At 44.7% G+C, this 16,900-nt stretch overlaps 1 protein-coding gene across 5 annotated transcripts in view; it reads left to right on the forward strand.

The window, feature by feature from the left end:
• LOC140429704 (uncharacterized) overlaps window positions 1-10,412 on the forward strand; it is a 248,618-nt gene extending 238,206 nt beyond the window's left edge. For all 5 annotated transcript variants that reach the window (XM_072517027.1, XM_072517029.1, XM_072517026.1 and 2 more), the window contains exon 12: window positions 9,992-10,412. In XM_072517027.1, the coding sequence (XP_072373128.1) occupies window positions 9,992-10,129 (138 nt within the window). In that variant the 3' untranslated portion in view covers window positions 10,130-10,412. The remainder of the gene's footprint in view (window positions 1-9,991) is intronic.
• Window positions 10,413-16,900: the final 6,488 nt, after the last annotated feature.

Here is a 16,900-nt window from a genome sequence, read left to right on the forward strand (position 1 = left end):
CTGAATTGGTCAATTTCTTTCAACGTCAACTCACAAAGTGACACCGCAGCAATTCTTAATAATAAGGCTACTCCGATTCAAGAGTAAGCTAATTTACAAAAAATTCAAAAAAGGGTGAACAAAAATGATACCCGGATTACAGGGGTTGAGTTACGAGGCAGATATTACTCATAGAGGATCTTGCTGTTTTTGCTAGCATTTAGACAGTTAAGGGGTGATCTGATCTGATTCAATATATTAACGGGAAGACAAGATAGATAAAGATAAGCTATTTCCACTGGTTGGAGATTCTAAAACCTAGGGGGCATAGTCTAACAATTAGGGCTGGACTGTTCAGGAGAGATGTTAGAAGAAATTCTTCACTCAAAAGGTGACAGAGGTTTGGAACTCTCCCCCACAAACAGCAGTTGAGGCTAGATCAGTTGTTAATTTTAAATCTCAGATAGATAGATTTTTGTTAAGCAAAGATATTAAGGGATATGGGCCAAAGGCAGGTAATTGGTGTTAGGTCACAGATCAGCCATGATCTCTCAGTGAATGGTGGGACAGGCTCGATTGGCTAAATGGCCTACTCCTGTTCCTATGTAATTGTTCCAATGTTATCACTATCCAAATAAAGTCAAGACTTAAAACATTTAATTTATAAATTAGGAGCTATAATCCCATCTTCTTTAACTTCATTGTTTATTTGTCTCATTTAGCCTGTATTAATTATTTTGTTACTTTACTTGCATCTAATAAATCCTAACCATATCTAATACAACCTAGGCCCAGAGGTTCACCACAACAGGAAATCTCTCTGTTGTGACGAAAATCCTGGAAATGGCTGAAAATTCTGAGTCCTTTGCCCAAACCCTGTATTTCCCATCTTTGTGGGAGCAGGACTGGAGCAGGCTGAGGTTGGTGCATGCGTATGAGTGTGCAACTTAGACCAGGTAGGAAAAGGTCTGAACGTGGTGGATTCCTTTGGATAGCCAGGGTACCCCCCTTTGGAGAGGTATCGTATCCCTTTGGATAGGGTCCCAGACACCTGTGGGCAAGCCATCCTTTTTGGGATTGTAAAAATTACGCATAATTATGCACAAATCACTGAAACTGACGAATGGTCAAAGAACTGCCAAGGAACTGTCCAGCTGTCAAGGAAATGGCCAAGGATACTAGTTGACTTGGCACTGATGGGCAAGGGCAAAGGTTGGTAGGTAGAGGAGGATGGGTTGACATGAAGGGCCACGGGGGTGGGTAGAGAGCGTGGATTGGCATAGGGGGCATGGGGGTGAGTAAAGGGGCAGGAGTTGGAATAAGTTGGCATGGGTAAGGATTTTGTGTGGGGAGGTGAGGGATGAGGGCTGGAGGCACATTTTTTGTTTTAAGCTTTTATTTAAACAGTATTGGTGCATGGAGGCAGACCTTCCATCCTGCCATCTCTGCACCCAGCAGCCTCCACATGTGTTCCGGGATCACCAGCCCGAATCGTATTACAGCCAGGAAATCTCCCGACACTGCACGCCCAACCTGGGGACAAAAACTTAGGGCCCTAATCTATTCCTTATTTGCTTTAAAAACTGTATGTTTAAAATGCTTCTCTTCCTTTTAACCAATTACTCCCCAGATCCTGCAATTCATCTTAGATATGTTAACCATATTAAGGAACTTAACTGATAACCCCAAGAACTCTGAAGATTGATGTGCTCGTTCCAACAATATGACCAAGTCAATTTCCAACACTATTTTCTAACTTGAGCTGAGTTGTGTCATCCTGCAGGATCTAAAACCACTCCTGGACAAGCTAATTTATCAGATAAAACAGTTTTTATTTGCCCGTTTAAAAAAAAACTTCATTTCACAATGCAATCCACACGAAGAATGCTAATGAACTACATCGCCATGTCCTATCCCAGATACCCTGACAGCAAATATGTAGAGATAACACATTCCTCCTCCACTGAACTGTTAGAATGTTCCATTCCATAGTTTTAATACAGATGTTCCTTGATAAGATGGATGTTAAAGACACATTCAGTAGTTCTTTTTTTATCATAATTATTTCTATTGCTTTACAACAATTCCATGGGGTGCTGTTAAAATTGGAACAAACACTTATAAGCTTCGGATTTGCTAATCTAAAATTAGAATTATCTTTATTCTTCACAAGAAGTTTAAGAACACGGTCTTAATAAATACTATTGACAGATTGACAATAAAAAGGAGTAGGCTATTGCTTTGAACCTATCCCGATACTTATTTAGATTATAGCTGACCTGTATCTCAACTCGGTTAACCCACATTTGTTCCAAATTCTCTGCGATCCTGACAAAAGTCTAGCAATTTCAGTCGTGAAAATTTCAGTAAACTCAGCAGACATAGTCTCTTCATAGAACCGCCCTAGGGAGTGAGTTCCAGATTTCCACCACTCTTTGTGGGGAAACATCACAGGCGAGATTCTCCGACCCCCCGCTGGGTCGGAGAATCGCCGGGGGCTGGCCTGAAGCCCGCCGGTTGCCGAATTCTCCGGCACCGGATATTCGGCGGGGGCGGGAATCGCGCCGGTTGGCGGGGCCCCCCCCGCGATTCTCCGGCCCGGATGGGCCGAAGTCCCGCCGCTAAAATGCCTGTCCCGCCGGCGTAGATTAAAGCACCTACCTTACCGGCGGGACAAGGCGGCGCGGGCGGGCTCCGGGGTCCTGGGGGGGGCGCGGGGCGATCTGGCCCCGGGGGGTGCCCCCACGGTGGCCTGGCCCGCGATCGGGGCCCACCGATCCGCGGGCGGGCCTGTGCCGTGGGGGCACTCTTTCCCTTCTGCCTTCGCCACGGTCTCCACCATGGCGGAGGCGGAAGAGACTCCCTCCACTGCACAAGCGCGGGAATGCCGTCAGCGGCCGCTAACGCTCCCGCGCCTGCGCCGCCCAGAGATGTCATTTCCACGCCAGCTGGCGGGGCACCAAAGGCCTTTTCCGCCAGCTGGTGGGGCGGAAATTTGTCCGCCGCCGACCTAGCCCCTTAAGGTTGGGGCTCGGCCCCCAAAGATGCGGCGCAATGCCCGACTGATTTGCGCTGTTTTGGGCGCCAGTCGGCGGACATCGCGCCGATACCGGAGAATTTTGCCCCACTTTCTGATTTCACTCCAAAATGGCCTAGCTCTAATTTTAAGATGATATTCCTATGTTCTGAATTCTCCACCAGAAGATATAATTTCTCTGTACCTAACCTATCAAATTCCTTAATCCTTTGACACATTGGCATAAATTCTCCAAAAACTTGAGAGATTGCGATGCAGAATAAGGGAAGACTCAGGTGGTTTCACTTCTAGTTTAGGGAGATTAGGGGATTTTTTATGCTCGGGGCTAATATAAGGTGTAACAGACAAAACTGTGGTGGAAGCAGAATACATAACTTCAAAAGGGAAACAGATAAATATTTGAGAAACCAAATGTAACAGAGGAAGGGGAGCGTGCAGGGGAATAAGGCTAAGGGAATACCTCTAAACCATCTGCTGCGCTGTTAAAATGATTGGAATTTTCCAGCCATTAACACCAGCAGGATTGTCCGGTCTGCCGACGGTGCACGCCCGCCATGAGTTTCCCAGCAGCAAGGATTGCATTTAATGGGAAACCCCGTTGACAACATTGGGTTGTGCAGTAAATCCCACCCAATATGTATTATATCATTTGTGTTTGTGTGCATAAATATATATATATATATATTTATCTCCTATGCCATTGCTTGTACTCAATAGGATGAAACACTGGCCTGGATTATCCTATTTAAGGTCAACTAGTGTTGGAGAGGGAAGTTTATAAATTGACGGATGCTTGTAAAATTGAAACTGTGAGTCATAAGAAACCAGGATGATATCTTACATTTTTGTATATACCTTTGTTACTTGGAAATGTGACCTCTACAGCTATTAAGATGTGAGAAGGAAATATAATAATGCATAACAGCATAGGCAACAGTATGCAAGGAAAGGGCTGAGAGTGAAAATGATTTGGGAGTGATCGTTGATCAGATTTTGAAAACATCTCATCTGTGTCGGTGTTATCTAGATTGAATGGGCTAATTTTGACTTTGGTACGGTAAAATGAGTGATTGTGAATCGGAATCCTGTTTCTAATTTATTAATGGCGAACAAACAATCAGATTTCAACCTTAGGGCAGTGAGCTGTGGGCACCAAAAGGAATTTTTTTAATATAATTTAAATTAGCCAATTCTTTTTTTTCCAATTAAGGGGCAATTTGACGTGGCCAGTCCACCTACCCGGCACATCTTTGGGGGTGGGGGTGAGATCCATGCAGACAGGGAGAGAATGTGCAAACTGCACACGGACAGTGACCCGGGGCCGGGATTGAACCCAGATCCTTGCAGCTGTGCTAACCACTGTGCCGTCGCGCCACCCCACATCAGGAATCCTGATGTAGCTCGCTGGGTCAAGGCCTACCGACCTTGGATTGTCAGCAAGCTAAGTACAGGCAAGGGGTGGGGGTGGTGAGGTTACAATCATAGGGGATGGCAAGGTTGTATTGAGGATTATCCTGGTGCAGCTGCAACCCACATTATTTTTGTTTGGAGTGGAGGATTAATCCTGCTGCTTCCCTTTCCCCCTGCCCCAACACAAGAAAAATTCCAAACATACCTTGATTGAACCTCACTCGCTTCATTGCCCATGGGACAAGTTAGAGTGTACAACATCCTGACCAGTTATGATTGAATCTGGCAATCAGGGGTCTAGGCCCTGGATTTGTATATTGAAAGCGACCCACTGCTCCTTTCAATTAGTTGCCAGCCCCATCATCAGTGTGGTAAGGCCATTGACCCTATTTTAGGGTCATTACCATGCTGATAATACCTGGCAGTAGAAATGAAAGTTGACCCCTTAGAGGAAAGTGACACCTAAAGAATTAGAGATTGGGGAAAAACAGTAAAATCACCACAGGCATACTGGAGTAGTTTTTACAACCTGAATGGGGATGTATTGAGTAAAACTGGTTGGAGAGGACTCTGCACCAGTAATAGAGTGCACCTTATTTTCCTACATTTAATTTAATGGATGAAAAGTTGGCACTGGTCCAGGAGCAGGCCTGCAATTCTCCTCACTGGAGTCTGCCAAATTACATTTAGTGCCCAGGTAATAAAGACTGTAATCTAGCCCAGTATCTTTGAACAGTGCCACGTGAGGTCTACTGACATATCTGTTAATAAATGCACCATTATAGATGTGGCATCATTTATGCCAATAGACATGAACTACAACTGAAATAATTAAAAAGGCAAAATGCCAACTGCAGAAACATACCAGAATTAAATGTACCTGAGTTTATGATTATTAATTTAGCTATGCTTCATCCGCTTTAAATTCAACAGAAGCAGTGACTTGAGGCTGGTGCCACATGCTCAAAAATAGAATTCTACCCACATTTCTGTCCTGTGATGATCACATTTTGTAGCTTTTTACTGGTTAACTCTTTCCTTGATTACTGGCTTCCTACACTGAATGTTAGTCACTGTTACAGCACAAGAACACAGCAATCAGTTTATACGCGGCAAGGTCCCACAAAAACAATGAAATACATTCAGATGGCCTGATTTAGTGATGTAAGTTGAAGGATAAATATTGGCCGGGACATTTTTAGCCTGTGTAGATTTTTTTTTTTAAATTTAGAGTACCCAATTCATTTTTTCCAATTAAGGGGCAATTTAGCATGTTCAATCCACCTACCCTGCACATCTTTTGGGTTGTGGGGGCGAAACCCACGCAAACACGGGGAGACTGTGCAAACTCCACATGGACAGTGACCCAGAGCCGGGATCAAACCTGGGACCTCGGCGCCGTGAGACTGCAGTGCTACCACTGCGCCACCGTGCTGCCTCTTCCTATGTAGATCTTGAACCACGCTCTTTTGCTCACTGCCAAAAGACATGGGTCTGGATTCTCCGTATCCTCGCCCCAAAATCGAGTCCGGTGCAGGGGCGGAGAATCCACGTTCCCGCAAGAAATCAGGACCGCCGCCGGTTTACCGATTCTGCGGGTCCCGAAAAGCGAGTGCGCCGTGCCGCCTGGGACCTACCTGGAGCCATTGCCAGAGGCCCGCTCAGACATTCTGCACCCCCAACCGGCCGAAGTCCCGACAGCGTGGAACAGTGCTCCAGCCTGTCAGGATACTCGCGTGGCAGCTGCGGACTCAGTCCGCGACCGCCCTGGTTGGGGGCGGGCAGATCGGAGGCCGGGGTTGGGGGGGGGGGGGGGGCGGGGGAGCTTATAGGCAGCCGGGGAATGCTTGTGTGGGGATTCAGGGTCGGACGCGCGGCCGATCGGGGGAGGTCCCTTTTGTGGGTCTAGCCCCGCGGTCCGAGTCCGTCCACCATGGAGCACGGTGCCACCGCTGGAGGCCGCCGCCGTGTGCATGCGCGGCTTCTGATCCAGCAGTGCGGGAGCCTGTATCTGCAGCAAAAGCTGCGAGATCTACTCCAGGTTCCTGCTAGCCCCCTGTAGGACTGGGTATTCGTGTCCCTTTGATCCAAGTTTTTCAGGCGTAAAACTCTACCGTTTTGACGCCGGCATGGGAACATAGTCCCAAAAATGGAGAATCCAGCCCAAGAAATATCCAGCTTTGACAAAGGGTCATCTGGACTCGAAACATCCGGAGTAATTTGCTTTTATCCAAGAAATATCCTGTTGTCAGAAAATGGTGTTGAAGCTAAAACTAACAGATTAATTTATTTACAATTACATTAATTACATAGAAGTCAAAGATTTGGGCAGTAAAAAAGTAATAGTACAATAGTTGGTTTGTACAAGAGTTAAATTATTGCTAAAGCATTAAGAGCTCAAAAATCTTGCAGCTTGTTCCAAAACCTTTCAACTCTGTCTTTAAGGTAAGTGATGATCCATTTTTCCTCCACATCCGACCCCAATTCCATCTTCACTGTTGCATGAAACTCTGCTCATGTAGACAGGAACTTCAAGAAAATGTTGGAATTAGATAGCACCTCCTGCATCAATTTTTTGCCAGTACATTAACTGATCGAATTCAAGCCCATATCTCCTGACCACTCACGACTACTGGGAGATAAATTGCTGGTGAAAGTTAAAAAACAGTCCACTCACGACTACTAGGAGATAAATTGCTGGTGAAAGTTAAAAAACAGTGCACAGTAAGAAACTAGTTTGTGGTTTACAGGCCTTTTCCAGTCTTCTGCCACACTTGATGTGGGTGATTGTCATAAATGGCTAAAATCAACTCCGGGGGTGTTCTACCAAAGTTATGGCAGCAGATGGAGAGAATGTCTGTGGAAATTCTCAGCATTTGTTCATTTATTCTTTGTTCATTACACGTTTCATTTATTTGATGCGAACATGAATTGTTTGAAGGTTTCTGGTCAGAAGGATGACTTGTAGGGTCACATGGCAAAAGGCAGACCATCAGTATTTCAAGGCAATTAAAATATTCCAGATCTAAGGAAGTCAAAAAGGAACCCTATTGAAATACAGTGCTCTGGATCACAGTGGAATTAGTGTGCTTAATGAGCAGTCAACACATAGATGACCGTTAATATCTTAAGGGCATTCTTTTCATCAGAGAGCTGTCACTTTGACTCATTGTTCATTAAATATTTTTATGGGAATGAGACAGGGATTGTGATAGATATTCTTTCCCAGTGAGTGATCTGGCAGAAGCACTTGAACACCTGGGCAAGACGGTCTATCAATCATTGGGAAACGGCCACCAAGCTGGGTAGAAGCAGGAAGCATATTAGGCTACTGAAGGACAGGCAGGAGGGGAGGAGGGGCAAAGCAAATCAATAAGATCCCAGGCAAATGGCAAACATTAAAAGAAATCATAATTCTCAATTAACATATATTCCATTGAGAAACGTTCCATAGAAAAAATGGTCTACTTGTGGTTAAATAAAAAGATTAAGATTGTATTTAGATAAAAAGAAGGGACTTGCCAAGAGGAGTAATAAGCCTGAGTATTGAAAGAGATTAGATACCGGCAAATAATGATGAAAAAATAGATAAAGAGAAACAGAACAAAATATGAGAGTAAACTAGCAGGAAATAAAAGGACAAATGAAGGAAGAAGTTGGCATAAGTAAATAGGGTCCCTTAGTGGCTGAGGCAGGAGAAACAAGGTGGCACGGTAGCATAGTAGTTAGCACTGTTGTTTCACACGCCAGGGTCCCAGGTTCGATTCCCGGCTTGGGTCACTGTCTGTGCGGAGACTGCATGGCCTCCCTGTGTCTGCGTGGGTTTCCTCCAGGTGCTCCAGTTTCTTCCCACAGTCCAAAAGACGTGCTGTTAGGTGAATTGGGCATTCTGAATTCTCCCTCTGAACCTGAACAGGCGCCGGAGTGTGGCGACTAGGGGATTTTCACAGTAGCTTCATTGCAGTGTTAATGTAAGCCTACTTGTGACAATAAAGATTATTATTAATTATATTGGAGGATAAGGAAATGGAAGAGTTGTCAAATAAATATTTGTGCCTGACTCCACACCAGAAGACAAAAAAAAAATAATCAGTCACCATGTGCAATGGGTGAATCCCGTGAGTGTCCCCAATCGGGCTCTGTGCCGGCCTGATTGAGAGTCACCCGACTCACTCCGCCTGGCTTGATCTGGATCACGCCCTTGCTGGGACATTTGCGAGTGTCGTACATCTCGTGAGAGGCTTCATCCTGACACCAAGTTGGGTGCACAAGGCCACAAAAAAAGCCTGTGTGAATATGTGAACCTGAATGTGGTGCTCAACTTGCTTCAGTGGGGCTTGAACCCACAATCAGAGTTGGTCTACAGTATTACCACTCAGCCAAAGACACATGTAGTGTCACAATGTCAAGTCCTAATTAGAACATTACAGGTGCCACAAGGAACAAAGGGACCGAACAGCCAGGTGTGGAGACATTTACATGGGAATTTTTAGTGGTGACGTGACAAGTGTACTGAAATCAATATTGGGCCAAATCTTCCCATCTCGGGCTCTTTGGAAACCAGCTGCAGGATTCTCCGTTGGTGGGATCCTCCGCTTTGCTGGCAGCGCATGCACACCCGTGGGATTCCTGACAGTTGGGGTCACAATGGGAAACCGCATTGGCTGGCTGCGGGAATGGAGGATCCCGCTGCTGGTGTGGTGCCCCACCAGAAAACAGGGCTGGCGGGACAGAGAATGCCGTCCCAGATGTGTGACTGAGATGCACATCGGGACCCTGTGGAAGTCGTGGCATGCAGACCTACGTGGGAATGGTGTGGGAAGATTAAACTTCGAATGGTAATTTCTCCCGCTCCGAGGGACCCTCCATGGATGTCTCAGACTCTGAGTTAGAGTTAACACTTCAAATAGTCTAACAACTGACACCCCCTCCATCAGCCCGGAGCCCCCAACCACCAGACACCAGCCCCCACTGGACTCAATCTGACTATCCCAACTAACCTCCAACTCAGCCTCCTGTCCATCCTCCCAATCCCTAACCTAATCATCCCAACCAGACCCGACTGCAATCATGCATACAGACCTATCTGACTGAATTTCCTATAGGGTAAAGCCATTAATCCCATATTCTCTGAAGGAAACTGTGCTTGAAGTGAGAGTATCGGTGCTACATTATTAACCACCACCCCCTCCACTCCATAGGAACAGGAGAAGGCCTGTCAACAAATTGAGCCAGTTCCACAATTCAGTGAGACCATGGTTGATCTATTTCTCAGCCCCATTAACCTGCCTTTGCTCCATGATCTCTTGATATTCTCATCAAATAAAAACCTGTTGATTTCAATTTTGAGATTCAAGTGATACATAATCCACAGCATTTTGAGGAGTTACCCCATTTGTAGCCAGTGTTTCTTTAAAACATGACTCAGTGAGTGCTTGCATGTGCTTTCCATTGCACAAGGCCTCTGGGAGCACTTAAATTCACCCTTGTCTAATTCATTTTATTTTATGTCAGTTCTTCACTCCTGTGATTCAAATGTCTAATATTCTCTTTTTTGTTTTATAGACAGCTGCTGGATATTTGTTAAATCATTACAGCTGGGATTTGGACCCTCCCAGTCAAAGTCTGCATTACAAATGGCTCCCTGTCTCCCGGCCTGCTGAGGACCCCAAAATTAAATTCACCTGTTCCAGCAAAACTTAGTGCTCTCCATCAACTACTGTCAAAATCACTGATGGTTCATCACATCATCTGTCAATGAAGTGTATGATCAGTGAGTCACCGTACAATACTGCAAACCTGGTAACATCACTGCGACGACAGGATGCAATTGTGTCATAATTCAGCATGAGATTTATCGATATCGTCCTCACACTAGGTATCAAATGTCTTGGTTTTTTTTCGAAGGACTGAACAGGAAAACTTAGCTGCAATGTCTTAATTTTACTGTCGAAAATATCTTAATTAAAATAGCTTTGATTTCAGAGTCAGTGGTGAGTCTTTTAAAGTAAATGTGACAAAGACATTGAAGGGATACGTTTTCAGCGTTGCCCTCCTGCCAGGGAGTCTTGCCAGGCACTGTTGCTTATTGTGACTCTGGGCATGCACTGCAGACAGTTTTCCAACCAGTGGTTCCTGATAGACACCGCCATAGGCAAAACTTTGAAATGATCCATTTAATGTGCACTGGATTTGGGTTTATTGTCATGTATACCGAGGTCAAGTGAAAAGTATTGTTCTGCATACAGTCCAGACAGATCATTCCATACATGGAAAAAACATAGGACATAAGATAGATACATATTGTAAATACATAGACACCGACATTGGGTGAAGCATATGGAGTGCAGTACTAATCAGTAGAGAAGGTGTGTGGAGAGATCAGTTTAGCCCATAAGAGGGTCATTCAGGAGTCTAGTAATGGCGGGGAAGAAGCGGATTTTGAATCTGTTAGTGCGTGTTCTCAGACTTTTGTGTTCTCAGACTTTTGTATCTCCTGCCCAATGGAAGAGGTTAGAAGAGAGAATAAGCCGGGTGGGAGGGGTCTTTGATTATGCTGCCCGCTTTCCCAAGGCAGCGGGAGGTGTAGACAGAGTCAATGGATGGGAGGCGGTTTCACGTGATGGGCTGGGCTGTGTTAACGACTCTGTAGTTTCTTACAGTCTTGGGCTGATCAGTTGGCATACCAGGCTGTGATGCAGCCAGATAGGATGCTTTCTACGGTGCATGACAATTTTCCTTAGTTTAATGAGGAAGTAAAGGAGAAGTTGTACTTTCTTGGTCGTAGCATCGACGTGGGTGGATCAGGACAGATTGTTGGTGATGAGCACACCTAGAAATTTGAAGCTGTCAATCATCTCCACCTCGGCACCATTTAGGCAGACAGAGATGTGCACGATACTTGATGTCAATGACCAGCTCCTTAGTTTTACTGACGTTGAGGGAGAGTGTTGTTGTTACACCTCGCCACTAGGTTCTCTATCTCCCTCCTGTATTCAGACTCATCGTTGTTCAAGATCTGACCCACTACAATCATGTCATCAGCAAACTTGTAGATGGAGTTGGAGCCAAAATTTGACACATAGTCGTATATGTATAGAGGGTATAGTAGGGGGCTAAGTACGCAGCCTTATGGGGCCCCAGTATTGAGGACTATTGTGGAGGAGGTGTTGTTTATCGTTACTGATTGTGGTCTAGGGCTGGGAAGTAGAGGATCCAGTTGCAGGGGGAGTTCTGGGTTTTGGAGTTTTGATATGAGCTTGGCTGAGATCATGGTGTTGAAGGCGAAGTGTAGTCAATGGAACAGGAGCCTGACGTAGAAGTCCTTGTTGTCTAGATGCTCCAGGAAAGAGTGTAGGGCCAGGGAAAAAGCGTTTGCTGTGGACCGGTTGTGGCGGTATGCGATGCAATAGAGACAATAGATGGGGTACATTATTTAGCACTGTTTAAAAAGATGCATATCCATGGTGGTCACTGGAATCAGTATCCCTGCCATTAATATTCCAACCTCAATCTCACGCTGCTAGCGAGGAGCCACCTTGTCGGCAATGATCAATATTCCAGCGTTGAACTCCCACCTCTGAACCCTGAACACAGCTTCCTGCTCGGTAAATATTCTCGTTAATCTACCTCGATCTCATTTCGAACCATTCGCCCTTTCACTGCCGGCCATACTATCAAACCAGGTGAAATCAGTTACCAGGTGTCACTTAAAGAAATAGACAGCTGCAAATGAGCTGCTGTAATTCTGAACCATCTCCCTTTAATTCTCTACTGGTGATATTTGTAGACTTGTGTAATCAAAACATGGATGTATACTTTAAGCAAATAAATCAGTTAATGACATGATTATACAACCATATGAAATTGGAGCAGGAAGTAGGCCATTCAGCCCCTTGAGACTACTCCACCAATCCATAGATCATGGCTGATCTGGTTGTGTTCGGAATTCCATATTCCCATTTACCCCCGATATTCTTCAATTCCCTTGCCCAACAAGAATCTATCAACCACCATCTTAAAATAATTTCAATGTCACATGCCTTGATAAGTATCTTGTACGAAGCATCTGTGTAGTAATTATGCCACAGGACTTGTAATCCATACATCGTGGGCCTGATCTTCATGTCCACTTGGAGGCTGCAATAGGATCAGGAATGGAAAAACCTTTGGTTATTTTAGCTGCAAATGAGAATTTCTTGTGCCCTCCCAACCCCATGCCATTTTCATATGTCCATTGCACAGGGGAGGGGAGGAGCTTGGGTTGCGACTCCGCTGACATCGGGTTCCCCATAATAAGACCCATGAGGAATCTGTATTTTCATTAGGTCTAGCAGGTTTTGAAAGTTTTCTGAATACCCATCTTGGTTGAAAGTTCAAGAAACTTGGGGGAAGGTCTGTTGAGGAGTCGGTAGCATTCTAATGGTAAGTATATAGTTTGAAAGCGTCAGATGTCATTAGTAGATGCTGTATTGTAAGTTAAATGTGTTTTTACTGCAGTGATCTTTCATGGAGTTCTATCCTGATACGGTAAGTTGACCGTTACAGTGCTTTACCCTTTCGGAAAAATGCTATTACGTATTCAAAGCTAAACAAAACACTGCTCGGTTTCTCTGGTATAATGATCTGAAATGATTTAAACATCCAGAACCCTTTTATATTGAAAACAAAAGCTTCTGCTGTTTTACCATAGAAAAAAGACACCAGCTACTGGCCTACTTTGATTGACAGGCTATTTGGTGTAGCTTTTTTTTTTTAAAGGCTCATCTGTTCCAATAGACTCCACTATTTGTATTGCCAAGGGGTTGTTTTGTTGGGATGCTTATCAATGCTTGGCTGAATTTCAAAAGCTACTCCGTATTTCAGCAATTTGTGTCATTGTGACAGTTTTAAGAGGTTATTAAAAGGATTACCTGTCTTTGCTGTGGAACGTGAATAAATGTTGGTTTTCATAGATTGACCACTTGAGCAATTTACTTTTATTTTTTTTTTGAATGAGAGTTTACTTCCTCGGTGATATGTGTTTGAATGATAGTTGTGTTAGATTGTCAGAAGTTTTTTTTAATGTCCATTTCAAAGATAAAGCTCTTGTGGTTTGTTCATAAAGAAGATTGGCAGAGGAGGGGGTGGTGTATGAGTGGGCCTGAGGAATTATTAGGGAATATGGGAATGTGAGAGGCATGGGAGTGACATTTTGGGGGCACAAAAGCTATGTTGAAGAGCTGGACAAATGTCATACCAAATTGTGGCAAGCCTTCCAACCAGCCTGCTTCATTATCCTCACTCCTCCATGATGCTTCAAGACATGGAAGACTCAAACCCTGCCCATCCACGTCTTCAGGAGCCAGGAAGGTGGCGGGTATGGGCAGTGGCGACAGGCCCATGTTTCCAAAGTTGGGAAATGACCCAACTCGCATTTTCCTGCTCCTACACATAAAGCCTCATGAGTTCAAAGTGTACCACTGACAGTTTCATAATTTTAATTCACTTTGTAAAAGTTTAGAAACGTGGATTGTCATTTGAAAAGCACCAGCTGGTTCACTAACGGGTAGATATTTTATAGGGCTAGAGGGAAAGAACAGGGGAGTGGGTTTACTTTGATAGCTCAGCTAAAGAGCTGAGACAGGCACAATGACCTCCTGTGCTGAACCATTTTATGATTCCATAATGTCCTTTAAGGAAGAAAACCTACCATCCTTATACTTTCAGGCCTGTGTGTGACTCCAGTTTCACACAACTTAGTTGAGTTTTAAATGTCCACTGAAGTTGTCTAGCAAGCTACTCAGTTGTATCAAATTGTTATCAACAGTTCAAGGAGAAGGTCCTCCACAACTTAGGATGAGAAAGAAGTGCTGGCCTTGTCAATGACAATTTAAAACATAAATATCAGTAATGTTAAGTCCTATCTATATTTTATTGAATTTTGGTTGTGTGACAGCCATGATTTAGTGGCACAGTTTTCACTTCTGAATAAGACATGTGCTTTTAAGCCCCACTCCAGAGGTTTAAGCACACAAACTAGGGTGACAATTCGCTGCGGTTCTAAGTGAGCATTACACTGTTGGAAATGCCATCATTAAGAGAGGTTAACATGCAGCAATGTCTGCCCTTTTAGATCAACATAAAATATCTCATGATACTATTTTGAAGAAGACTAGGGACTAGAGCTCAACTAACACCAAATGAAGTATATGACCTGGCCATGTATTTCAATGCTATTTGTGTATGGCCTTGCTATATACAATTGAGACTATTTCAAAAGTATATAATTGGCTGTAAAGTGCTTTGGGATATCCTGAAGTCAACAAACTGTCTTGCTCTGCAACATCCAATCACTAAAAGAATGTGCACAGAGTTACGAATACACTGACAGGCTGGAAATCAGCAGGAGACAGTCTTGAGAACATAACAAAGTTGTGAAGTTAGCTGAATATTTTCCAAGATGAATGAAGGCTTACAGGCAATATGCTGACACATGCTTGAATAAGCCGCCAGCCTTGCCTTCCTTGATTCTCATGGCTTGGGATTCTCATGGGCAGGCACTCGTTCCCAGGGTGAAGGGGTCAGTCACCAGGGGGCATAGGATTAAGATCCGTGGGGCAAAGTTCAGAGGAGATGTGCTGGTATTTCACGCAGAGGGTGGTGAGTGCCTGGAACGCGTTGCCAGGGGAGGCTGTGGAAGCAGATACATTAACGGCATTCAAAAGACATCTTGACAAATACATGGATAGGATGGTATAGAGGCGATACAAGGAAGTGCTGATGGTTTTAGCAAAGGTTGGTATCAGGCTTGGTGGGCCGAAGGGCCTGTTCCTGTGTTGTATTGTTCTTTGTTCTTTGTTTTACCTTGCAGCAATGAAACAAGCAAATCTGACGGAAGGCAATACCACCACTGATTAGAGGTGGTTTATTCCTGCTTTAAACAGGCCTCCGGAGGCCCGGTGGAAAACTGCAGAGCAAATGATCAGACTGACCGTTTCTGAATGTAATTGGGTGAACAGGCAACAATCACGAGGATTAGGCATTTAAATTGGCTGGGTCGCAGGTGGTGACATCAGGGGGGGCTTCCCCACTCGTCCTCTCCCCGTTCACCTGATTCCAGCCCCGGGTTAAAATCACTTTATTTTTGCTGTGTTGAACTTACCTTTTGATGGGTGGCACAGTGGCTAGCACTACTGCCTCACAGCGCCAGGGACCTGTATTCGATTCCGACCTTGGATGACTGTCTGTGGAGTTTGCACTTTCTCCCAGTGTCTGCGTGGGTTTCCTCTCACAGTTCAAAGATGTGCAGGTTAGGTGGATTGGCTATGCTAATTTGCCCTCAGTGTCCAAAGGTTAGGGTGAGGCGATGACAGGGAGGTGGGGGGGAGGGGGCCTAGGTACAGTGCTTTTCCAGAAGGTCAATGCAGATTTGATGGGCCGAATAGCTCCCTTCTGTACTGTTGGATTTCTATGGTGTATTTGCAGGGTGTCCAGCAGCATTTACAGCACAAAGTGTACACGGTGGAAGGCTTCACCCATTTGGGTCCTCAGTTTCATTCCGAGTCACAGAAAGGCCTCAGCCACCTGGCTGTAAAATAGCCACAGGATGAAACAAGGGAACTTAGTGGACATCTTTTAATTTTATCTCCTGTTCCGCCCAGGTGTCCACTGCATGCCCACCTCTTGCATGTTTAAGATGTCTAGCATAACTACATGAAAAAAGTGACTGAGCAAGAGAGAACAGATTTGTATTCAGTGAGCCAGTGAATTCCAGTCACTGCCAACTAGGCTAGTAATATGAGTCAGTTATTGTTGCTATCACTACTGACTACATTCACAATCTGAGTCATCAAGTCCATCAATCACTCCTGGCAATGTACCAGTCTAAGTTAATTAGCTAATCAGTCACTGTCATGGCAGGTTAGCCATGTAATCAACCCAGATTAGGGCAGCGCATCCTGTTCCACATTCTGCGACCTGATTGAGGCAGGAGTTCCGACAGAATGTGAGCTGGAAGCACGTTGCTGAGGATTACGTGTGCTGTTATGAAGACAAGGGTATTTGTGCCAAACTAAAATGAAAACAGACAGCCTGTGGTTGTAGGTGAACTTTCTAATCGATTGTTATTGTTCACGCTCTTCCCTCGGTATGAAATAGCTGAAGATTTCAGTCTGACAGGCTGTGATGTGAACGTTTCTTCCCTGTCCACAACCATCTTTACATCAGCCAGTAAGAATGGTCAATTCGATACGGCGGGAGAATCTTATGGACTCCCAGAACCCACACAATGAAGGGTTAGAGGCTGTTCACCCAGAATTTAGAATAATGACTCTTGTCTCCACAATCTAGGACTGTCTGGAATCTGCACCCTCTTCACTCAGTCAGGAATGTTACCAATAAACCAAAAGTTTAGTCACTTTTCTTTAAAGGGGTAATGCAGACAATATGCATGTCTACCTTTTGTTACAATAGCAATAGGCCCTTCACACCTGT

This window comes from Scyliorhinus torazame, chromosome 9 (genome assembly GCF_047496885.1).
Source record: "Scyliorhinus torazame isolate Kashiwa2021f chromosome 9, sScyTor2.1, whole genome shotgun sequence".
Lineage (NCBI taxonomy): Eukaryota > Metazoa > Chordata > Chondrichthyes > Carcharhiniformes > Scyliorhinidae > Scyliorhinus > Scyliorhinus torazame.